Source organism: Ischnura elegans, chromosome 1 (genome assembly GCF_921293095.1).
Source record: "Ischnura elegans chromosome 1, ioIscEleg1.1, whole genome shotgun sequence".
Classification (NCBI taxonomy): Eukaryota; Metazoa; Arthropoda; class Insecta; order Odonata; family Coenagrionidae; genus Ischnura; species Ischnura elegans.
The window spans coordinates 139,181,963-139,206,399 of NC_060246.1; the positions used below are offsets into that span (position 1 = coordinate 139,181,963).

At 37.5% G+C, this 24,437-nt stretch overlaps 4 protein-coding genes across 4 annotated transcripts in view; 2 read left to right on the plus strand and 2 right to left on the minus strand.

The window, feature by feature from the left end:
* LOC124170963 overlaps positions 1 to 5,943 on the plus strand; it is a 52,833-nt gene extending 46,890 nt beyond the window's left edge. The window contains exons 19-21 of the mRNA XM_046550053.1: positions 291 to 566; positions 4,992 to 5,130; positions 5,294 to 5,943. Of these exons, the coding sequence (XP_046406009.1) occupies positions 291 to 566; positions 4,992 to 5,130; positions 5,294 to 5,890 (1,012 nt within the window). The 3' untranslated portion in view covers positions 5,891 to 5,943. The remainder of the gene's footprint in view (positions 1 to 290; positions 567 to 4,991; positions 5,131 to 5,293) is intronic.
* Positions 5,944 to 11,769: 5,826 nt separating this feature from the next.
* LOC124165348 lies at positions 11,770 to 17,662 on the minus strand. The gene is made up of 9 exons (XM_046542746.1): positions 16,588 to 17,662; positions 16,397 to 16,494; positions 15,125 to 15,341; positions 14,738 to 15,046; positions 14,497 to 14,604; positions 14,343 to 14,414; positions 14,023 to 14,252; positions 13,768 to 13,933; positions 11,770 to 13,684 (listed from the first exon to the last, which is right to left on the minus strand). Exons 1-9 carry the CDS (start codon positions 17,660 to 17,662, stop codon positions 13,533 to 13,535), a joined length of 2,427 nt encoding a protein of 808 aa, XP_046398702.1. The 3' UTR covers positions 11,770 to 13,532.
* Positions 17,663 to 19,863: 2,201 nt separating this feature from the next.
* On the plus strand, positions 19,864 to 20,585 carry LOC124170979 (putative ATP synthase subunit f, mitochondrial). The gene is made up of 4 exons (XM_046550090.1): positions 19,864 to 20,007; positions 20,082 to 20,180; positions 20,257 to 20,373; positions 20,447 to 20,585. Exons 1-4 carry the CDS (start codon positions 19,929 to 19,931, stop codon positions 20,476 to 20,478), a joined length of 327 nt encoding a protein of 108 aa, XP_046406046.1. The 5' UTR covers positions 19,864 to 19,928; the 3' UTR covers positions 20,479 to 20,585.
* The window catches only part of LOC124170976 (otoferlin-like), a 34,664-nt gene continuing 30,757 nt past the window's right edge, over positions 20,531 to 24,437 (minus strand). The window contains exon 17 of the mRNA XM_046550075.1: positions 20,531 to 21,485. Coding sequence (XP_046406031.1) covers positions 21,302 to 21,485 — 184 coding nt within the window. The 3' untranslated portion in view covers positions 20,531 to 21,301. The remainder of the gene's footprint in view (positions 21,486 to 24,437) is intronic.

The window sequence follows — 24,437 nt, forward strand, 5'->3', positions numbered from 1 at the left end:
TTGTCACTATGTGCTTAATGCTACTGTGTGGAAGTAAGAAGCATATTTATTGGTGGGGTACCTACATAAATGTGTCATGGGTAGAACTAGCTCTATTTTGTGTTACAGTATTTATCCAATAGTGTGGAATTTGGGCATTCCTTTCTCTCTTGTTTTAGAATGATGTATGTCAGTTTTTTCTATTTAAGAAGTTTGGAGAGTAGATTGGTGTGAGAAATTTTTTAAAAATCTGGTTGTTATAAGCTACTCTTGGTCATTTGACTATTTTCTGGTTTTTCTTTTCTTTATAGGCCAAGCAAAGAGAAGAAGTTATGGTTGAATTTTATTGATTCATTGAGGAATGGCTTTACTTTGTTGGCTAGCTCCAAAGATGCAAAGAATGTGTCAAGCCTTCAGTTACCATCTGTGGTGTCTGTATTTCTTGCTAGGTCATCTCTAGTCATGGCTGATCCTCAGCATATTATGTTTTTCCCATTGCACAACTACTTCCTTGCCAAGCCAGCATTGGACTTAGACATGGTGCCTGAATTTTTCAGACTCTTCAATAGCACGGAAGTGGAAAGTAGGTGAGTGTGTTAGCGATATTTTGTGCTCCCATAAATTGCGATAGCCAGTGAAAGCCAAGAATGGCAAAGCAGCTTCATTTATTTATACTATAGAAGGTATTTTGAACCCTTTATGGTATGCCCCCAAATTGCACAAAAGACTCCCCTTTACAACATTTTTTTAAATTAGACAAATGAAATAGAAGTATTTAAACATTCATAGTTAAATAAAAACACAGTACTATTCCACAACCTTATAATTTTGCAGTCTACTAGTTTCAACGTTTACAACGTAATTATCAAGACAAGTCTTGATAATTACGTTGTAAACGTTGAAACTAGTAGACTGCAAAAATATAAGGTTGTGGAATAGTACTGTGTTTTTATTTAACCATGAATATCTCATCGTTCCACCAAGTAACGCCTAAATCTGTTGATTTTATTCGTATTTAAACATGTCTAACCATAACCTTACTCTAACCATATTTTGAATAAATTGCAATGAATGATAGAAATGCAGTGGGTGTTAACACTAGAACCGCGGACGGGACTGTTTTGTCCCATTGCCCTTTGCAAATGTTTGCCATTCATGTACTTGTGGTTTGATCCCTTTGAAATTTATTGACTCTTACTTATTTTTTATGCTCTTTCAAATGGTTGTATCGAAAATATTGTACGATGTTTGGTTCGCGAGAAAAACGACGATTTACCTAGAACTGCGGGATGGGACTTTTTTGTCCCATATGGGGAAAACATACAATTTCAGTTTTTTTGTACACTTATATTGTATGTATTTATCATAATAACAGTTTATTACGAAGGGGATCGATGCACAGATACTGTTATTCTGCCAGTTATAAGCGTAGAAGGGAATAATCTGTGCACTGCGCCGGCTGCCTACTCACGCATTGCCGGCCGCGTCACCTCTGCCCGGCACGTCTGCAGGTCTGAGCTTGCTGTCAACAACACTTTTGCTGTCAAAATAAGTTTACTGTTTACCTAGCTATACTTAATAAAACGTTTTAAGCATTACCTAAACACGTGTTTTGTTCACACAAACCACAAAAAAACCGTCAATTATACTTAAACATGACAGGATCAACGTATTTTATCAATGGGACAAAAAAGTCCCATGCCGCGGTTTTGGTGGGGTTGGAAAGTTCAGCAGTTCTAGTGTTAAAATGCAGTGTCTATGTGTTAAAATCTTATTTCTTTGAACAGTGGGGTATACATACCCCTAGGGACTCATATTGTACTAACAGGCCATCCAGCGTTGCTCGGGAAGGGAAGTACCCAGAGAAGTGGGAAACTTGGAATTCATGCTCACATAGTTAGATTTTTATGTTTTCTCTTTGAGTGTCTCAAGAAGTGTGTTACCCAGCCGGCTGTCCAACAGCAGAAGTTGTATGATGTGATGTTACAAACAATAATGAGAAAATGACTCATAGGATGAGTCTGGCGCAACCAAAAGTAGCACTACGGAGTTTGATAGCCTGAGATGCTCCTATGTACTAACTTTGGTCACAATCCATGTAGTCATATGGAAGGAAGCGCATAGCGAACAGACAAACAGACATCCTCTTTTTTATTTATGGATGTACTTCAAAGCATAGAAAAATTCAAAGCTATACCTTTGCCTCTATTATAGGAAAAATGGTTAAATGATCATAGAAGACTACATACTTTCTGCAAAGGTGGTGATATAGGTCAATAGGTAATCAGTTTTAATATTGGTGTGATGCCTAAGGGCCCAAGGATATGAGGAAGGTTGTATTTTCAAATTATGATGTCTGTTGGTGGCAGAAACTCAGTTCCTTCATTTGAGTCGAGTCATCTCCATGCAATACCCACTAGGACGTGCCCCATCTTATACTCCCAAAACTCCCCAACTATTTCTTCTTTCCCAGCCTGCTTTGTGATTCTCCTCTTGCTGTGTCTACTTTCAAAAGCCTTGTCAATTGAAAATTTTGGAAATTGAGATTTTGGGAAGGAATTTGAACTGGTGGTGGCATAACTATCGGGGGAGGGGGGGGGGAGTAAACAGGGGGATAAATCCCCCCCAAAGCCTCAGAATGAGAAGCAAATTTTATAGTATACTGTTTATATATTACCGTATAAGCGTGTGTAAGAGGCGCACACGTGTAAGAGGTGCACCCCTATTTTGAGCATCGAAACCATGAAGAAAAAAATTTGCGGCATTTTTTTATACTATCGCGCGGTGTTGCAGACGTAGATTTGATAACTGTCGAAATTCAAAGGCGAATTCCAGTACGCCTGGAATTTCGACAGTTATCGAATTTTCCTCTTTCAATATTAATTGAAAGAGGAAATTTTGATAACTACGGTGGTAATAGCGACATAAGAGGGAGTAGAAAGAGTTCCGATCCTCTCTTCGCATACACCGTTGCTCTGCGATGCTTATCCTATTCACGAACAATTTAGTTTAAATGGTCTCGCAGGAGTATTGCAATAGAATTGCAGCCGTGGAAAATTTTAAGGCAATACACGACAGGCACATAGCATGAACCCTCCCAAGAGCTTGGACAACAATCGGGGCAATCTCAGCGCCGTAGGATAGTAACCTCGTCGTAGATTTAATGGTGCCACATTTGGCCCTCCATCAGCCAATGCCTCTGCCATTTTTTTTCCCTTTCCGAGACCCCACAGGAAAATAGGAAAACATCAAGTTACAGGGGAACAATGAAAACGTGTTTCATCCCTACCCCGTCTCACCAACAGACCTTGATCGATCTCCCAGTTTATGGAGGCCAAATGCTAGGTGAGTCATCTACTGAGCCCGAAGATATCTCGATAGCTTTCTATAATTGTATGACACGCACGAGGTTCAAAAAGGAAAGAGATCTAACGCGACGCATATCTGACAGAATGTAAGTTTTTTAAGCTCTAATCGTTTGACACAAAGATTTACAGTTACAACAAGGCTATTAATATTCAAAATAGTCCAAACAGGACAATTTCGGTAGAAACAAGCGTGGCATAAGCGCATTCAAACAAGACCAGACGGACTGGCAACTTGAGGCAACGCAAACTGCTTATATCACATTGCTGCGCCTTCGCCCCTTCGCTGTAAAGGCAACGACGTCACATGCAAGATCGGACTTGTTCTTCCCGTGCTACTTCGCTCATAGCCTCGTAGCTTGAAATATGGAGGGGAGGGATCTCTCTCCTTCCCCTCCGTATTTTGTTGCTTACTTCGAAGACGGAGGGATTGCGCTCCTTCCCCTGGACCTTTCCTTCTGCGCTCTTCACTTATAAGCATTTCTGATTTCTTCCATCCACAATTTAGTCCAACAATGAACACACTCGTTCGAATTTTTTAAAGCGCAGGTTTTGATACCAATATAATTTTCAGTTGCAATAATCCTCACATTAGCGTCTGAAGATGATTTTTGGAAAATCAGGTCCTCAGCGTAATGGAAATTACTCGGCAAGACAGATATTGACTATTAACCAGGTATGTCCTTCAAAACTACGCGTTTCTCTACGTTTGATAAGCGATTACTTTTTGCAGTATAAATGCTGCGGGATGCCCACTCGTGGCAGTAAATTTAGCGCGCCCTCGGGAGCGAAAAACCCTGCGCGACCTTCCATGTTCACCTCTGGGGTACTGACGTGACGGCGCGATGCTTACAAGAAAAGCAAACAGGAGCATTTTAAAAATACGTCACTAAGGGAAAAACTCCCCTGCCTGCCGCTTGTTTTTGACTTAGGATTACAGATAACTGACTCACACTGAAAACCATGGCCATTCAGTTCCCCTTGGACTTGCGATCGGTGAAGGGGAGGGGGGGAAGATAAGAAGTTTGTGTTAGAGGCGCACCATCATTTTCGGCTGCAATTTCTAGGAAAAAGGTGCGCCTCTTACACGCACTTATACGGTATATAGTATACTGTATAATGTTTCCCTGTTTTGATGATTTTTTGCGGAATATTGAGTGAAGTCCAAATTTAATGTGCCAAAATGATGTAAAATGTATTTCCAGGAATTTTATTTTTCAAAAATTTTCCCCTGACCACCAGTTGCCTGGGGGGCAGGGTCGCCCCCTCAGGCCTTCCTTCCCCCTCCCAAAGCGTATTCCTAGTTACACCACTTTGAACTTTTTTTCTCTTTCTCCAAATGGTGGCATGCCAGAGATGCACATATTCTTTTGTGTCCTGCTGTACATATTTCTATAAAGAGAGAAGCACTGCATAAGTATATTTAATATTAAAAAAAAAACAAATTTATGATTTGCCAGTACATTTTATTTTTAGAATACATTGTGGGTTAGATATTTTCTGATAATAAGATATAATTTTTTAAATTCTTTTCTGAATTACAAATTTCAAGCTTGTGTGATAGTGGATGATACTTTTGACTACTATGGTTAGGGATATATTTGAATTTCTTAATGTTGAACTAATGATCATTTATGCTATCAACAGGTCATACAGATACTGGATTCTTGAAGTCCTTCGAGATGGAATGAAGTCTGAATTGGATTTCTTAGTTTGCTTGAACAGTGGAGCATTAAAAGTACTATTGACTTCATTTTGCTGTGTTACTACTGATGAAAAGAGCAAGGTAAGTCTTCAATTTTGAACATGAGGAGATACTTGCTGTAATTTTGTTGGGGATTGTCCATTTATCAGGGGCTTATATCTCCTGCAATGTTTTTCATCTACTGTGACAAGTATATCTTGGTTGGACATTGTGTTTTGGTACTTATTTATATGATCTCTTTTAGATGCTCATATTGGAAATCTTAACTGCTGCGGTAAAAACTCCCTCTACTGCTTACTATCTAGTCAAAGGTCATGGCCTCATTCCATGGATCCAGGAAGTAATCATTGGCTCAGTAATTTCGCATAAGAAAGAGCCTAATATACTAATTGGTGTCATTCATCTACTGTCTAATATATGGTTTGCTGTTTCTAAGGATGCCACTCCCAAATCAAAATCTGGAAAAGAATCATCTTTTTGTACAATAACGTCAAATTTCATTCTGCAGTTGTTTCTGTATCTACTACCTAAACTCTTGAGTATTCAGATTCATCTTGCAGACTACTATGAATTTATGGATTCTTTCTTATCTGTGACTGAAATATGTTATACATACTCCAAAGGTCAGGTGATACTAGAGGAGGTGGTGAAAAATGCTATTGCTCTTGGGAAAAAAGTGCTAAATAGTGTAAACATTTGTGAAGATGCTCTAGAATATGGGCATTCAATTTTTCCAACTAGCCCAGAGTTGCATAGGTCATTTGATGACGTGTCAGTGAAAGCCCTAAAATGCTTGTTCAAATTTGTTGCACTATGGAAACTGCAAGAAAAAAAATTATGATGAAAAATGTTATTAATTTGTAATTTCAAGTGAAAATATAATTTTTTATATAATTTTGGTGTTTGAAATGTTATTTCTATCTTTTATTGTCGATAAAATGTATTTTTAAGCAAGGAAAGGTTTTGATTACCCCTTATATGTACATATCCCAGGGAGAACACTAAGGTCAAAAAGACGTCTTCTAGACGTCATTTAGATGGTCGAAATAACGTCTTAATCCCAGGTCAAAAAAACCTATTTCCTTCCCTCCACCATGACCTATCCACGACGTCTTGTGGTTCGTCAAAAAGACGTCTTCCAGACGTCATTTAGATGGTCAAAAAAACCTCTTAATCCCGGGTCAAAAAAACCTATTTCCTTCCCTCCACCATGACCTATCCACGACGTCTTGTGGTTCGTCAAAAAGACGTCTTCCAGACGTCATTTAGATGGTCAAAAAAACCTCTTAATCCCGGGTCAAAAAAACCTATTTCCTTCCCTCCACCATGACCTATCCACGACGTCTTGTGGTTCGTCAAAAAGACGTCTTCTAGACGTCATTTAGATGGTCAAAAAAACCTCTTAATCCCGGGTCAAAAAAACCTATTTCCTTCCCTCCACCATGACCTATCCACGACGTCTTGTGGTTCGTCAAAAAGACGTCTTCGGGACGTCATTTAGATGGTCAAAAAAACCTCTTAATCACAGGTCAAAAAAACCTATTTCCTTCCCTCCACCATGACCTATCCACGACGTCTTGTGGTTCGTCAAAAAGACGTCTTCTAGACGTCATTTGGATGGTCAAAAAAACCTCTTAATCACAGGTCAATAAAACCTATTTCCTTCCCTCCACCATGACCTATCCACGACGTCTTGTGGTTCGTCAAAAAGGCATCTTTAAGGCGTCATTTAGATGGTCAAAAAACCTCTCGATCCCGGGATAACAATACCTTTTTCCTTCCCTCCACCATGACCCAATCGCGACCTTTTCTTTTTGATCAAAAATACGACATTTTGATGGTTAACATATTTTGAAAAATGCAACAAGAAGACATATTTTCTTCCCTCCACCAAGATTCAAGGAAAACCTTTTGGGAGATAAAAATAGGAGATAAAACATGAAATGAATGAAGTAATTTTTTAATTATATAACCAACAGAAAACTAAACAAAGATTAATGTCCGAGAAACGGAAAGTATAACAAAATGTAGAAAACTCCCACAGAGCACAAATATTGACAAAATGTCTATGTAATATCTTATACGTCTTATGCTAATATGAATATATCTTTAATAACTTGAAGACACCTTCTAAACATAATGTAGATATCTTAGCTGTCTCAAAGGCATCTGCAGCATTATCAATGAATGCATTCATGTTGATTCAATGTCTTGCAGTATAGGCCTTGAAGTATTTTCAATGCAAGTTTTGCCAATGTATTTTAACACCTTCATCAGGGCTATGAATAAATATGAGTACATAATTATGAAACATAAAAGTTTATGACGATATTATTCATAATATTAAAATAAAAAAGAATTGTTGTTCATTAACAAAAAAGAAGAGACTAGAATTTTGATACATACCTGTTATTCCATTGAATTGGATTTGTTTATTGATGGTAACTAAGTTAATTCAGTACATAGTTACGTATCAATTTTGATTAAGTAAATGATTATAAATTTTGCTTAAATTGTTGATGACTGCTCTTTCCTTATAACTATTTTTGTTTTTCAAATATATATAATTTGTTTAAATAATCTTTTTGTCAAATTAATTACATAATCTAAAATATTGGTATTTTTGAAGTCCAATCAACAGCCATACTTTCATAAAATAGATATTCTATAGAATTTCTATTATTCTACTCTAGTATTCTCTAGAATATACATAGCTATATATTTAGTAAAGATATTTAAAGAACGAGTTTTCCCAACTTTAAATCGCTTTTATGAACATTTGCCAGAAAAGTTGCCTATGCATTTTGGTGCACGTGCGCACTATGACTTCATCTATCCATCCACCTTCAAAGGAAATAGGTATTATTGACCTGGGATTAATACTTTTTTTTGACCATCTAAAAGACGTCTTAAAAACGCCTTTTTGACAAACCAGAAGACGTCGTGATTAGGTCACGGTGGAGGGAAGGAAATAGGTTTTATTGACCTGGTATTAAGACGTTTTTTCGACCATCTAAATGACGTCTTAAAGACATCTTTTTGACCAACCAGAAGACGTCGTGATTAGGTCACGGTGGAGGGAAGGAAATAGGTTTTATTGACCTGGTATTAAGACGTTTTTTCGACCATCTAAATGACGCCTAGAAGTCGTCTTTTTGACCTTGGTGTTCTCCCTTGGATAGCGGCAGTGGTTAACAATATTTGATTTTGAAAAAAATGGCATATCAGGCCCTGATATAAGTTCGCAACTTTCCCTCACAGAGCAAATTTATAGGGAACTCGTATTATTAACCTGAGATCGAGAAGGTTTTTTCACCATCTAAATGACGTTTTTTTGACGTCTTTTTGACCTCTTTTGAAGACGTCTTATTCGACATTTTCTAGACCATTTCAAAACCAAACATAGACCACGTTAATGATGAAGTAAATAAATTTGGAATTAACGAGTAATCTTCATGAAAATGGATTCCAGAATGTCCTAGAACTGCTAAGCGAAGCATTTAAAAAACTTTTTCTCACAATTTTTACTGGTCATTTTTTTTTCTTTTCAATACCTAAGTAAAACCACTGTAGCGGCAGTGGTCAACAATATCTGATTTTGAAAAAAATAAGATCGGGACCCTGATATAAGCTGGCAAATTTCCCGCGAAGGGAAAATTTATAGGGAATATGCATTATTAATATGAGATCGAGAGGATTTTCTCACCATCTAAATGACGTTTTTTTGACGTCTTTTCGACCTCTTTTGAAGACGTCTTATTCGACGTTTTCCAGACCACTTCAAAACCAAACATAGACCACATTAATGATGAAGTAAATAAATTTGGAATTAACGAGTAATCTTCATGAAAATGGATTCCAGAATGTACTAGAACTGCTAAGCGACGCATTTAAAAACTTTTGCTCATCATTTTTGCTGGTCATTTTTTTTCTTTTCAAAACCAAAGTAAAACCATTGACCATATCATGACCTATAAGACGTCTTCTAGACGTCTTATAGGTCTTGGTGTTCTCCCTGGGATGGCCCTAAATAGATCTGCGTATTTAAGAATTTTACCTCGTTTGTATTTGTAATGAAATCATGTCAAGAAAAAATAATAATAAGGTTTTGATTCTGCATCACCCCTTTTATGTACATGGCCCTAAATAGATCAGCATATTTAAGAATTTTATCTCGATTGTATTCGTAATGAACTCATATCAGGAAAAACTAATCCCTTCCTTTACTAATTTCCTCCTCCGTTCTTAATTTATTATTTTGTACTTATTAAATTTCAATTGTTCATATTCAGGTGCTTTTACACGAGTTGGATATGTGAATCCAAAATTGGTTACTGCTGTTGAGGTTGATGATGAGTACAGCAAAAATACAAATGATGATGCCTCTAGTAAGGCATAATTGCTATCTTTTAGTCCTTCCATGTTAATGGAATTTTTCACTCACACTTGGAATCTCAATTCCTTTTAAGAATTCAGTCGATGGATTGGAAAGATAGAGACAAGAACGAAATCTCCTTCATTCACACATTCACGCAGAAGTTTAAAATATGAAAACACGAAAGTTGCTGCCCTTGTTTCATGAGGTGGTGTCATCATCAGATTTATATTTAATTAACTCATTCAGGGAGAGCCTTTGCTTGATGGAAGGAATTTACCTCAAGAATGAAAACAATGATAAACCATGCCCAAAGCCAAGGAATGGCTGATTGTGAGGTGCGGTGTCCCATTAAGCATGAGCCCACGACAGCATAACTTACCTGAGAAAAAAGGATAAAGCCGCCAAATTTTAGTTGCAAATAGCTCTAGAGGTAGGCAACCGTTAAGTGAATGGAAAAAAATATCTCTTTCTACCTTGGGGCAGATATGGATATCAATCATAATTTAGTGATTTTGGAATGTCACTTATATTTCCAGATAATACTGCTAGTAGAAAAACTGACTGAAGTTCAACTCCAGCTAGCATTTCAAGAAAAATGGGAGAATATAATAGATAATGATCTCATTGCTATATCAGTGCAAGATAACTGGCAAAACATCATGAATGGACTTCAGAAGGTCACGAAAGAAGTATTACATAAATTACGAAGTGAGGAAAGCTAGAGCAATGTGGATGAAGAATATCTGGAAATCTATGCATATAAAATTAAGTCCTAAATCATGTTAACTATACCATTTATTACTCCGGAAAGGCTGTACAGATTTTAATGATACATATTTGGTTTTTTGGATTTCTCTCAACCCTGAATAGTAGAATAACTATTGAAATTTAGTGAAAGTTCATAGAAAAATTAATCTTGACCTTAGGGGCATTTTTTTAGGACTTTGTAATACATATTTCAACAGCTGTCAAGTTGGTCAAAACTTGAATGATTTTTTTAATTTTTACCTATTTAATGACTTCATAAAAATATTAACAACTTTTCAATAGATTGAGAATGCAACTTAGTAAATTGTAGCTAAACCTTGCACAAGTTAACACGTCACTACAAAGCAAAGCAAGTGTTTTTAAACAAATCTCCAAGCAATTGTTGACTGTCGGTAATATGTAGCCATGTTCCTGTCGACGAATTGAGCGAATTGATTTAATTTCCTAGGAATTTTTGCAATTTCGTTTCATCGTAAGATGAGATCATCAACAAAGTGTTCCTAAACATGATTGATAACCACAAAAATCACAAATGGTTTAGTGAGAGAGCAAATTTGGCAGCTAAGAACGAAGATGTGGATGACTTAAACTTTGTAATTTGGAATCAAATCGTTGGTACTCTGAATTCATTCATATATATTGACTATATAACAAACAAAAATGAAGTCACTATCTATCCATCAGAATTCATTAACTGCTTGGATTTCCCTAGTTAACCACCAAAAAATTTACAGATGAAGGTTGGCTTGGTGCAATGCAATGGAACCCATTCGGTCATAAAAAAGACTGATGATCAGTGTGATTCATGCAACTATACTCAGAGGAAAATTCCAAGATGAGGTAGTTCTCATTTCGAGGATTCCCATGATCCCAACCAATATGTTCTTTGAGTTTAAATGAATTCAGTTTCCAATTTTTGTTGCATTCACGATGAGAAGTAGCTAATCAAAAGGACAACGGTTGAGTGTTTGTGATCTAAATTTAGAAAACCCATGCTTTCCTCATGGTCAATTACATCCCAAGCAGAGCCAAAGTGCATTTTATGTGCTTTTAATGTGCATTCATTACTGCATTAAATGCACATAGAAAATGCACATTTAAAGCGCATTTCAGTCCCCACCTTAAATGCACATTATATGTGCATTGTAAATGCACATTTTTGTCTGCGCATTTTAGGTACATTAAATGCACATTGTGAATGCACATTTTTGTCTGTGCATTTTAGGTACATTGAATGTGCATTGTGAATGCACTTTTTTTCCTACCCATTTTAGGTATATTGAATGTGCATTGTTAATGCACTCATTCCACTTCATTGGGATAGGTAAGTAGTGAATTTTAAGTTTTTAAGCATTTTAGAAGAGTCATATGATCAACATTAGAGCCCTGATCACTCGAATGTCGATATCTGGACACTCAGGGGAAAATCGACAAGCGTGGCACATTTTTTCCTCACATCTGAACGAATTTTTGGGGGGGCTCGGGCCCCCTCACGCCCCATGGAGTTGGCGCCACTGGAAAGCAGTACCACCAATAAATTGTTTTTTAGAGAAGAATCAAATAAAAAAATGTGCTATGAGAAGTACACCAAATATATTTCGAAAGAGATACATAGCTAACATCATAGTAAGATAATAGTAAGTAATTGTCCATAATTTATTTAAGGGTTGCAATAAACGCTGTAAAATATTATGAACAATACAAAACTATATATAATACAAAAAAACCAATATAATTGCGGTGCTGCAAGCGTGCAAGTTTGATGTGATCGTGGGTAACAAGTGCGACAGTATTCTGGAACTCTTTTCCTCCGGAATGGCTATTGGTCCGACATTCGTCCGAGACGTGAGGGAAACCGGCAAAACCCCACGTAGACCGCCGTGCATATGAAGCTGATGTTGTTGTTGGTCGATGAAGTGCTCGCGGTGATGTCTTTCGCTTTTATCCTGGTGTCCTTGCATTGCTGGTGTATCCGGTCTTGTGGTGATGCTTTGTTTGCAGTGATGGAATGTCAGAAATTGGAATTAATATACATTATATTACATTTTATAAGCACAAGTCATATTGAAGCCAACAAGCTTTGGTCACTGATGTTATATTTACATATTATGAAGTAGAGCAAACTTGCAGTCGTCATGTGGAATTTTCATCGTCATAGTTAAGAATTATTTACATAGCGCCCGTCATCAAAATAAATTACAGACTCAAGCATAAAAGTGCAGGATATTTACATATGAGGGATGAGTTTTTAAACTGTTTTAAGCAACATAATTTAGTGTGATTTTAATATTTAAATTTGCTTCAAGGGCAGAAAGATTTGCATAGTGGTATATTAATTTAATTTTGATTTTATTTAAATTTAAGTAAACGTTTATAGAAGGTAGGCATTACGATTCCACTTTATCATAGAGAGGGTAAAAGGACAATTCTAAGGAAATATAGCTGATTAAACTAAAGTGATTTTACTGATAATACTAAAATGGGAATTGAAGTGATGAGATGGGTATTTTAATTGAGGTAAAAGTTATTTCAGCGAAGAAAAGCTAAGAACAAATGATTTAATACATGATTGTAAAGTTATAAACACAGGTCAAGGATTTTAAGCAATTTAAAAATTTACAAACAAAGTTTTACCATATTGATTTAATGATTGTCTATTGAAATTAATTTTTTCATTCCCATTTTTATGAATTTACTTAATTTTTAGTGTAATGAAATTAGATCAAGGCTACGTTAAATTCAGATCGGTGCCGGAAGGGCTGGATTTGAGAAGGCTAGTTTTAAGAATTAGGAATTAGATAAGGTTTCTATGCTCATCCGTCTGCCTTCTCGATGGCTGCCAGCTGTTGGTTCCAGGAATATACTGTCTTAACGTAGTATCCCAGAACGTCACGAGCTGCGTTGTCCAGGATCCCTGCTACTGTTTGTCCTCTCCTTCGGGTGTAGATGGGCCAACAGCAGGCTGAGGAGTCATAGCAGGTCGTCTTTGGTCACCAGGGACTCGGCAGCTGGACCTGGAGAGGGAAGCACAGGACAAGGTATTAACGGCACTGTGTCAGCCACCCACTTGCCTCAAAGCCTCGGGGTATATATGTATACAGAATTCTGTGGGTGAGGGCAGTTCAGCATCTCCTAATTGGCTAATACAACTGGGGACTAAAGCCAATCAGGAGATACTGAACTGCCCTCATCCACAGAATTCTATACATATACCCCGAGGCTTTGAGGATTTGGAATTGGATTCCTGAATCCCTGATGATGCTGGGCGAGTTGTCCGTCGAAACGTTGGAAGGAGAAATGGAGGACCCGAGCCGGTGCGAAACCCATCAACCTATCTCTATTCTTGACCCAAATCATCATCTGAGCCAATGTTTCCAGTGTCTCCGAAGGCTCGTTTTTTGCTTGAGGGGAGGTTATTACGTAGCCAGGAGCTCACTGCCTTGGCTATGGCTTTTGAGCCGGAGCCTGGGTACTTAAAAAGTACTGCATCTGTAATGAAAGAAAATACATAATAATTTAAAGAAAGTGATCATGTCTATAGGCATAATCTGTGTTAAAGAAAAAATACACACCAGTCAGAACAGAAGCAGTTTTCGTGCTGCAAAGGCCTTTCTTCTGTTCTGTTCCCCTCCAGTTCAACTTCACCTTCAACTGCCTTGAAATTATGTATCGGCAAATATTCCTACTCATCTCCTCGTAACCCTTAGGGCTATAACATTTCAAAGAAATGTATTTTGTCTGCAGTTTAAAAAAATAGTTTCAGTTTACCTTGTGTATAACTTCAAATTACATTTTGTTCATTAACCATTATTAGACTGACTACGTACCACAAAATCAAAGTTTTCTTTCTTCCCCAGAAAAAACTCAAACTTTTCGAAGGCCTCATGATCTGTGAGAGGCATCGCAGAGGGCCACCCTTGGGGCTTTGTAAAATTCTCTGCGGATGACTCACTTCCTACATGAGCACATATATTTTCTAGTATGGCACTATGTGCTCTTAATGTTGTCTTTATCTCCTCCTGATTTTTCAATATTTTCTGAAGGCATCTTTTCATTCCTTCAAACCAAGATAAATACCAAAAGTTAACAAGAAGGAAAATTGAGTATTGAATTTGATAACAATGGGTGCAGATTTGTAGCTACTCACCTTCTGATGCCCCTGAGGACTGCATTGTGCTCTCTTGGTGCACATTCTCCAAGCTTCTGCCAGATGGTGGTTCTAAAAAAAGGAAAACAAATTACACTGTAAGACTAGAAAAAATGGTATTAAAGTAATAAAATTTCTAAATCGTAAAAATTACCTATGCATTTACGACTTTCCCTAGATGGCTTTGTCGAGGGATGATGCTGGTGACCTCTACAAGATGGTCCAGGTGATGTAAGCTCATCACTGCCCGTTTCTCCATCTGCTAAACAATCATTTGAAATTTTCATTTCACTAACATTTTTGAGCTATTGATGGAAAAGTACTTGTAGCACGACATAGAAATCCTAGTTCAATAAGTTTTACGAGTAGACCATTATAATCAAAATGATTCATACTTTGCCTCTGACTATTCGTGCTTTTAGGAACTGGTACACGAACAGGAATTTCAGGAGGAGAAGGTATTCCCTGATTCTCAGGTGCTTTTTTCATAAATTCCATCCTCACGTCTCCATTTTCTTTGGTAGTTTTAGGAGGGAATGCCATCTCCTTATCTTCTTCACTCTCCGTTGATGTAGGAGAATCAGGGCTAAACCGTGTTGGCTTCCTCCTCTTCCTTATAAGTGCTGCCTCATTCTCCGCAGCAGACTCAAAATTGTCAGTATCGCAGGCTTTTGACAATTTTAGCCTAGCTTTCGGATACGAATCTGCAAGAAAAGGTTGAATAAGTACACACAGAAGAAACCTGAGAGATTGAAACACATGAGAAATTACTTAGAAATTACCGTAGGTGCCTCTCACTTCTACATCATAAGTAGGCCATGACACGTCCGCTGGCCCTCTTAGCATACTCTCCCTGAAATCATGTGGCCAGTGGCATTTTTCATGATTTGGGAGAAGCCACCTTTCCGGCACAACCGCAGTCTCCCTCATGGGTTTTACTTTTGCTGTTCGGTCAGCATCATCGAACCAAAGTAAAAAGTCAATCACGCAAAATTTTCCCTGGAAGAGATAGGACTGATTAAAATGCATTTACAGCCTAATAAAATTCGCTATAAATACTGCCACGTACGAAAAAAAATTCACTCTCACTCTAAAATAAGCCGTTTTTGAGTGAAATACACACATACAGGTTAAGGGGACACTTTCTTTCCATTAGTCACCTGAAAATTATAACGATGCTAAAATACGGAAGTTATCTCATCTAGAAGGAATGAAGTAGAGGGAAAGCCACATGTTCTTCTCCATAGGGCATTAGAATTGCTTTATATAGTATGTCACTCAGTTCATACACTTTGGTTTCATGTGAGAGATTCGATACTTTATATATTCCTAGTTTCCCAGATGAAATAGGATACACATATATATTTATATAAGTCTGAAAATGATTGGAACTCCTGAGCAACAATCCTGATACCAGTTAAGAGACCACCATTGCAAGTTACGATATTTCTAATTAATCCATAACGCCCACTATTCAAATAAACACAGTTGTCAGGATGACGATCTTTTAGAATATAATGTACATCTTCATATGAGTGAAACTGGCCTGTCACATCCATTCCATCAGGTACTGGACCTTCTTCATGTTCACCAACAACTCCTCGTCTCCTACGATCGTTACTTTTATTTCCAAATATTTGCTTCTCACATAGCCTTTTAAATATTTGCTGGAGTGGCAGATGAGAGGACCGCACAAGTTTTTTAATGTGCCCTAACTTACTCTCAAAAGGGTATGCACTAAATCTTGCGAGAGGCCCATGATTTTTCACATCACCACATAGATGAAGCAGACTGTGAATATTGTATGACAAGAATTTGCTCCCTAAAATTTTTGCACTGTACGACACAAATAGTTTTAAAAATTCGTCTGCATCATCTACCAAGGATGAGATCAATTTCTCATTGCTCACAATAAAAATTCCAGAATGTAGTAGCAAGAAACATTTAAAGACATTGGCCTTCAACACACTGCTCAGAACAACTGGGCCTACATACAACAGAAACTGCCGACATTCACTTGCTTTCCATTTTGAAAAATAGTGCAGTGACCTTACTTTTCTAGTGAATTCACAAGGAAGAAACGGTGATACTTCCTCAATGTTGGCATCCAAAGTGCGCCTGTTGGCAGCTGACAGTCTGGCCACAACGTTACCTTCAAACAGAATATATTTCAAAAATCTCCTCAGAGTTCCAAGGTCCACTAAATGCATGGGATCAAGAGGTATATCAGAAATGAAATTGGTACCAATGTCTTTCAGAGGACTGTCTCCCTTATGATGAGAGAAGTCTTCTCCATTCAGGAAAGAATTGTTGGTCCTTAATGGGCCAACTACACTACTGTATATTGTGAAATGCCCTACACTTTCGCCCTCCTGCTCACACCTTTCACATCCATGAATAGAATTATGCCCCACAATACACTTGATATATGCTCGTGCGGGTGCATCACATATATATCTGAATTTTAATTGACACTGTCTTCCAAATGCAAAGGCATTATCATTCTTCAGGTCTCTTACCTCTTTCAGAAATTCAGAGAGATACTCCGTTAAAGGCTTAGGCTTACCTTCCCCATAAAATATTCCTAAAGGAAATGGCTCTCTAATACCAAGTTGATTACACCTGGCTAATATTGGCCAGCATTCAGTGGAAGCACTTTTGTAAATGGGAAATCCGTCAAAGCTAATATCAAATAAAACTGTCGCGTCTTCCAATTCCCGGACCTTACTAAATTTCTTGATCCCATTTATTAGCCCCAAATGCGCATAGCTGCCATTATCAAGCTTTTTGACGGGGACTTTGCGCTTCTTAGTCAAACGTAATGATTCGGCGGTTTTCGGTAGGTGAGGGTGAAGAGGCTTCAGAATTTTTAGTAAGGCAGAGGTTGCCTCCAAAGTTATCCCGTAATCCACACTCCACTGGGCTAACTGAGTGCGAAGAGATAATTCTCTTCTTTCGCCACAATTCTCTTCAGTTTGGTACACTGGATCTGAAGAACCATGACCTCCAAAAATCGAATCTTCATCCGACTCGGGGACACTTGGAGTAGCGCTAGGGGAGCTACAACCCTCGAAATCACTTTGGAGGGGACTGCAATTTTCCCCCTCCATGAACTGATTGGCATTCCCGTCCGACTCCAAATCGCTACGCTCTACTCTCCCAACATTTTCACATTGTTCACCAATTATTTCATATCCCATTCCAGTGTTTTCACTCTCTCCATCAAGATTTCTAAAAAAAGTATCAATCTGTCTCTTAGCTAATCTACTCGCGCGCTTTTTAATAGACCGCTGCAAAGGCATGAACTTTTTGGAAGCCATGCTCGCCGAAATTCACGTCAACAGTTCACGATATTCACTCTCTCACGTTTCTGTAAACTTGAGCACTTTTCTTCGTTAAAAATTTCGCGGGTACTCGTCGATGAATAAAAACTTTTGGGCTATGTCGCCGCGTCAATTCTTAAGATTCACAAGTCACAAGATGTGGTCACAACGTTTCCCGACCGAAGGTGGTCAACGCTGGTCGCTTTCTCAAGGGACTCTGAATAGAAAACTCAACATGACGAGTACCCGCGAAAGTTTTAACGTAGAAATTCTACACATACATTATAATTGTATTATATTTATATAAATTAATAGAAAGATATATTTTAATTTACTTACTTCCATTCTTCGAGATTCCGTTGTCTTCAGTAACTGACGAACACGAACGACTAATGAAAAAGCCGAACCGCCGAACTGAGAAGAACGCAACACCACTTAAACAGCGGGCCGAAGATGAAAGATCTATGGCCCTATGCGGCCCGATGGGCCGAAGCAGGCCGAACGCCGAAGTCTCCGTCACCATCTGGTTGCCATATGATGATGCCAGGCCCGAGGTCGTGCTATATGGCCGCCGCTTAAGCGTTCCCGCGAATATTAAAATCTCACTACCCAGCCTAAGTTGCACTTCACTTTCACCGGAGTTGTCACGTAACAACACGTACCTTTAAATAATTAAAAGCTTGTCATGGAAATAGTCGAATATCCCAAGAGAATAAACATATATATGTCGCCCTAATATGAGTAAAAAATTCTGCGTATTCGCCGAAATATTGATGAGACCGGAAAAGAAAAACCACAGCAGACAATTTTGCTCTCATAAATCTTGGATTATGTCGTATCTAAAGTCATTTCTACTGTTCCGGATGTATCTACGACCTGCATAGAAAGTGCATTGCGAATGCGCATTACCAATGCGGTATTTATGCGGATTAGCGACCAATGCGGTCGTACGCGCATTTAATGCACATATAATGCGCTTGGGCGCTGCTTGGGATGCGGCATGTTCGTTTGTTGGTAAGTTATATGCTTAAATTGTTCTTGCACCTAATAACAAAAAAAATCCATTTTATATCAGAAGGGGCTTTACTCATGAGAATAAACCCAAATGTGTATACCTACTGATTGAATTAGTAAATGTCTTTCTGAAAAACCATTGTAATACTTATAGTAGAGAAGTAGTGTTGTTGAATTTTTTCATATCAAAATAAATAGAATATTTCGTATAGTAATTGTATCTTTTTTTAAATCTCATGCATGAGAAGATCATTTGCCTGTAATACCCTTGCTTGCAATATAATTTTTCCCCCCCAGGAAAATCCTCGATCCGCCCTTGGGTGTGACTAAACTCTTCATTGATTGTAAAGCAGTGCAAATATTTTCTGGGTTAGCTGGTATGTAGGTAGTACAAAGCAACCCAGCTAGTGGATAAGTTGGTACTGCTCATAGGATGGTGAGGAACTATTTTATAGGAAAGATAAGAGAATGCCATTATGGAAAAAGAATAGCATCAGCTCTCAGGCTGCTCATAGAGAAAAGAATAGAGGAGGAAAAAATTGTCATTCATCATTTTTATTGAACTTAGAGAAGGGTTTTGATCATGTGGACTGGAGCATGTTGTTGTAATTCTGAAAGAAATTGTTCTACAATGATAAGAAAACTTGCCAATATTTATATAATAACCATGTTGCTGTGGTTTAATCTGGACCCATGTACAAAGAAACAAAAGTAAGAAAAATATTGAGACAAAGTTGTGCACTCTCGTAATTTCTATCGTTTTCATTGAGAAACCTATCAAAGGGAAGTAAATTTATAATTTATATAGTATTGTGAAAAAATATTACTATGTATTTAGTGAAGCGTTGAAACGCCAAGTTCTGTAGGCATTGTTTATAAAAATTTGGATGAGAAAAGAAAGGAAATTTTCATTTGCAACTACATTAAAAGAACACATTCAGACTTGCAAAAGAACACTCGTGGGAACCTTTAGTGAATATAGTATTGCTTCTGAACGTTAAAATTCGGTGTGGGTAAACTCCCGCCCTTACTTTAGCTCCTGAATTGTGTGCATATAGCAAGAAGGCCTGCAAACTACCTCTTTATCATTCTGGCCACGAATAGTAAATATTAATGCTGGCGGCGACGCTGGCTGCTGATGGCTTTTTAAATTGACCGCGGTTACCGCAGTGACGATCTCCTTTGTTATTTCAACAGAAGAATTTCGAGGTTCTCTTGTTGAGCGAGATTTGTAGGTCGGTGAGCCAAGATGGGTTTCGGTGATTATCCGGTCGAATATAATGCGAAAGTCCATGGGCCTTATGATCCTGCTCGGTTTTATGGGAAACGTAAGTGATATATGTTTTTACCTTGTCGAGTTTGTAACCTTGAATCCCACTATATACTGTGAAATACTTTACAGCGGATACCCCATTTGGCCAAGTGAAGGTTGGTGAGATAGGATCATGGCTGGCTAGAAGAAATAAGTCTCCCCAAGGTATTGCTGCAGCATGCAGTCGAGGTAAGCAACGCTTACATCTCCTACTGATTTCGAACAATGTGGATTGACATTCAACTTAACAAATTATAATTTCTAGCTTGGTGGCGGTGGCAGCATAAGTATGTGCAGCCGCGACGCGCTGGAATTGCCCCTTTCTTCCAAATCACTGCTGCTGCTATGACTTTCTTCTACGTTATCAACTATGGAAAAATGAGTAAGTCTTGATTTTTTGGTGACGAGTCGTTTGCTGCTATGATTCTGTACTTAACCATTCGTTTTAATTTTAGGGCGTCATAGGAACTACAAGTACCATTGGTGAGAGAACTACCCCAAACTGGAAAGGATCTGTGCGTCCGCCTTTTGTAGCATAGTAATTGTATATTGTTTTGGCTTAGCCAAAAAATAAAATGTAAACGTTCATTGGGATTTACATATTTGATTTAATACCTAAGAAAGGCAGTCGCCAGAGGGAAATTCAGTTAAAGCATTACTAAAATCGTATAACCTTTAATTCGATGTTTCCTTAAGTGAATGAGTGACCTAATTAGCATTTTGGGTGTTAGCCTCGAATGACCATGAGTAAGTGGAAGTGAACATTATGTTGGTCAGTTACGAATAATATTAGCGAATCCTTAGGTTATTTACTTGTTGCATTAGTCTTAATAGTAAACATATGATAGTACCTGCGGTAAATATTTCCCTGAGTTTCCAGCGGCTCTTCCCCTTTTTCGTATTCATTGCTTTAGGATTTGGCAGCCTGTACTCTCATCTGTTTGTATTATTGCAGTCATTGGTTGTTTGCACCACTGGGCTGTAATCAAGTGTGGAAAATTTTAGCAGTTTGTGTTTAATTTCAAAACCATCCCATGTGAAAAGGATTAAAGAAAGGAAAGATGTTGATAATTTAATTAAGTTTTTATTCTTTCTGTTAAGGCCGTAATATATTTCTGTGTTTGCATCACCATCCAAGCGTTATAAACTTCAGCATTGAAATGTGTCATGGAGATGAAATTTTTTGGTAAGATATAGGTGTATTGCTTCCAAGATATTATGTAATGGAAATAAAGTTATTCCTGAAAGATGGGGTTTAAAATACTCAGATGGGTAGAAAATCTATATCATAAGAGATGAAATCATTGAACTCACAATACTCCAAGTATTCGTTGTACAAGGTACCCGGGGAATGAGTACAGCATCAGGAGAAGGAAAATTATGATCAAAACAATGATAAGTAAAATAATTATTTTCGTCTTGTGCTGTTTCCATATTCCAAATTTGAAGCTAATGATTGGATTTCTTAGCCATGAGAAGGAAGTATCTGGACGCCTGAAATAACATGTCATGTATAAATTTTCGTTGTTGTTGGGTTTCATGCATTTCAATTTCTATTTAGATAACATCAATTATGATTAAGAAACATTTTTATAGTTAGCATTGGAATCCAGTTACAGTTAATTCATCTTCCTTATAGTGATGTCCTGAAGATTTTTGAGTGATTTGAGGCTATAAATCACTCAATTTTGCTCTTACTTGCTTAAATTTTTGCACTGTGGGCTGCCCAACACTACTACAACCAGGACCCATCTCACATGTTAGCTTCTGTATGATGACATACGGAACCACATGCACGTGGCATTTTAGGACTGATTGGATGGACCCGTGATGTCCAGCTAAAAGTTATTTTGATTGGCCCTTACTGTATTTATATTGCCGTAAATAACTCGTTTTTAAGGTGTGTCCCAGAGGTGGATCCAGGATAGGGACTAGGGGGGGTGATCTCCCAGCAGTATTGCGGGTCTGAACAAAATTACTATTCTATCTAATGTAAAATGGATAATCAGGCTCTAGATGGCTCAGGTAATGGGAGTTGTATAATGGCTCTAGCTCCCTTGGCTACCACCATAGATCCGCCACTGGTGTGTCCCATAGTTCCCTCCAAACTGAAGACCTGGTTACGTGATATATTAGCACTTACAAGTTAATGTCTAAATGAGTGAACAATTTTGGTGGAATGGAATGGAACATGTAGGAATGCGTGAGAAAATATGGAAAAATTTATTTTTGTCCAATCTTACTCAGAAGTTGGGTGTTTACATAGTGAATTTTTCGGTTCATTCATACATATAGGGTATGAACTTGTTGGTGTTAACACTGTCTAACCAGGCTATAACTAATTCTATTACTTGGTTGATGTTATCACCATAATGTTCTAGTTGAAGGCTGTGCAACTACAATCTGCCATGACCATGCTAATGTATGCTCATAGATCAATGTTCATTCATGCATGGGGCTTACTGCATTCATGTATTGGGCTACATGGCTGAAAATAAGTTTTATGGTGTTAAACTAATGTTTCAGTGGCACCAATACTAATCCGCTGGAATGTCTACATCTTCTGGTTAACCACTGGAGATATCACTACCTTTTGGTGAGGTAATGGGAGTTGTATAATGGAATACTTGATGCCATAGCATGTGTCTCTAAGTGGATTGAACTCCTTCTAAAGTCTGTTCATTTCTGTCCCATGAAGCTGAAATATTCTAATCAATCAGTAAAAAAAATGGTTTGACTGGTTTGAGACAGTGATAAAGGAAATTTTGTATTAAGTAATTCTTGATTGGAAAAAGTAAGTTATTTAGTAGCATTTGTCCATATAAAAATTCTAGATTAATCTAATGTTGATGTGCAAGAACTTACTTCAATTTTATAAGTGTGCACATAGAAATTTCCCCGGCTTGATTACAGAGGCAGTTGTTGACTGGCAGAAATTGAATTTTAATATTAATGGCATCTTTTACATTATTGGAATTCTTGAGGATATTCTTATTTGTATGGGGACTTTTGGATTTTAGTCCTTGGAGGCCAGTTGTTTTTTTTTTGCTGCAGATGAATTATTCAAGAATGGAAACTGATGAATACAGGTACATACACACTTGTTCTTTTGTTTCTGCCTAGTTCTTTCTGTTAAAGACAATAAATTTGCCAACATGCATGCTATGTATTCTGATTGGAAATATGTATACAGTACACTTCTTTCTGCCATTATCTCCTCGAAGTGGGATTCTTAGTCAAGAATATTTGGTAAATGGTGTGATTTGTGCTTATTTCCATCCACCTTTTAGGGTGTATAACTTTGGAACTACTTACATCTCAAGTTTCAATTCATAATGATCAGTTTTAGTTTGTGCATATGAGGAGTTATTCTATATCCCATCATTGCTGGTTATTATTTCTTTTTTATTATTATACTAGAAATGATTCAAATTTGGGTTTAAGCTAAAGTAATGGAACTCCTCTAGAAGTTTTATTCTTGTGTTTTGCAAACAGTTAGATATTTGTTTATTTTAATTTGTTTGATATCCAATTGTTTGAAGTACTTAGTGTGCAACTTAACACTTTTCTATTGTAACAGACAGAATATTTGAAATCCATACCAAGTGCCTAACACCATGGAGCAAGGAAAAAGAATTTTCATCAAAATCTGTATATGCCTTAGTATCTTATTCATTATGTTTTGAACATTATCAAGTGTGTAAATTTTTTTATTGGTTTTGCTGTCTGTATCTTTTATATAGAGCGTTCCACATTTAGTTGACAGTACGGGCCTTATGGATAACAGTGTTGCCAAGCTTCCGCTCCGCCGGCAGGCATCCTAGTAGCGTATGCAACCACACATAATAGAGCGCCAAAATTGTTTAGTTCAAAAAGGAGTTAGGGATTGCACGAAAGACGGCGTAAATTGAGGAATTTTTTAGCGTAAATTACAATACCTTTGCTGCAATATATAATGAAAAGTCTTTTGCTATTTTATTATGCACTTATTCCATGCACAAGCTGAATAATGAATTATCTGTAATGTAAAAAATAACAATAAATTGAAGGATAATAAAAATTATCGCCACTCCTGAATGAGACAAAATTTGTATTCCTTCCATATTATGCATTGTTTTTTTGGCTCTGGCTAGTATTACATGAGAGGCGATGTTGTATAAGACATCATCAATCTTTAATTTTTCAAAAATTTCCCGTACTTGGTTTATTGTAAATTAAAGATCTCTTTTCAAGCTAACATCTTCGAAGCTGATTCCCTTAATGTTCTCTTTCCTCCTCCTTGTAGTAGGCAAGGATTGCAATTTCCTTGAGTAATAAGAGGCATTATCTACCACTATAATTGATCCTTCGGTTAAGTTTGAAAGAAGTGAGTGCTCAAACCATCTCTTGTAACACTGGCCACCCACTTCTTCATGCTCATCCATTGAGTTCTTTTTGTACAGAAAC

What these genes read in the sequence shown, in the direction of transcription:
- LOC124170979 (XM_046550090.1), top strand. Translation starts at nt 19,929, where the DNA reads ATGGGTTTCGGTGATTATCCGGTCGAATATAATGCGAAAGTCCATGGG. An exon ending in TGCTCGGTTTTATGGGAAAC is followed by an intron (nt 20,008 to 20,081) that starts GTAAGTGATATA and finishes AATACTTTACAG; the next exon opens with CGGATACCCCATTTGGCCAA. An exon ending in TGCTGCAGCATGCAGTCGAG is followed by an intron (nt 20,181 to 20,256) that starts GTAAGCAACGCT and finishes TATAATTTCTAG; the next exon opens with CTTGGTGGCGGTGGCAGCAT.
- LOC124165348 (XM_046542746.1), bottom strand. Translation starts at nt 17,662, where the DNA reads ATGGCTTCCAAAAAGTTCATGCCTTTGCAGCGGTCTATTAAAAAGCGC. An exon ending in CACGAATAGTCAGAGGCAAA is followed by an intron (nt 14,605 to 14,737) that starts GTATGAATCATT and finishes ATGATTGTTTAG; the next exon opens with CAGATGGAGAAACGGGCAGT. An exon ending in GGAAAGTCGTAAATGCATAG is followed by an intron (nt 14,415 to 14,496) that starts GTAATTTTTACG and finishes TCCTTTTTTTAG; the next exon opens with AACCACCATCTGGCAGAAGC.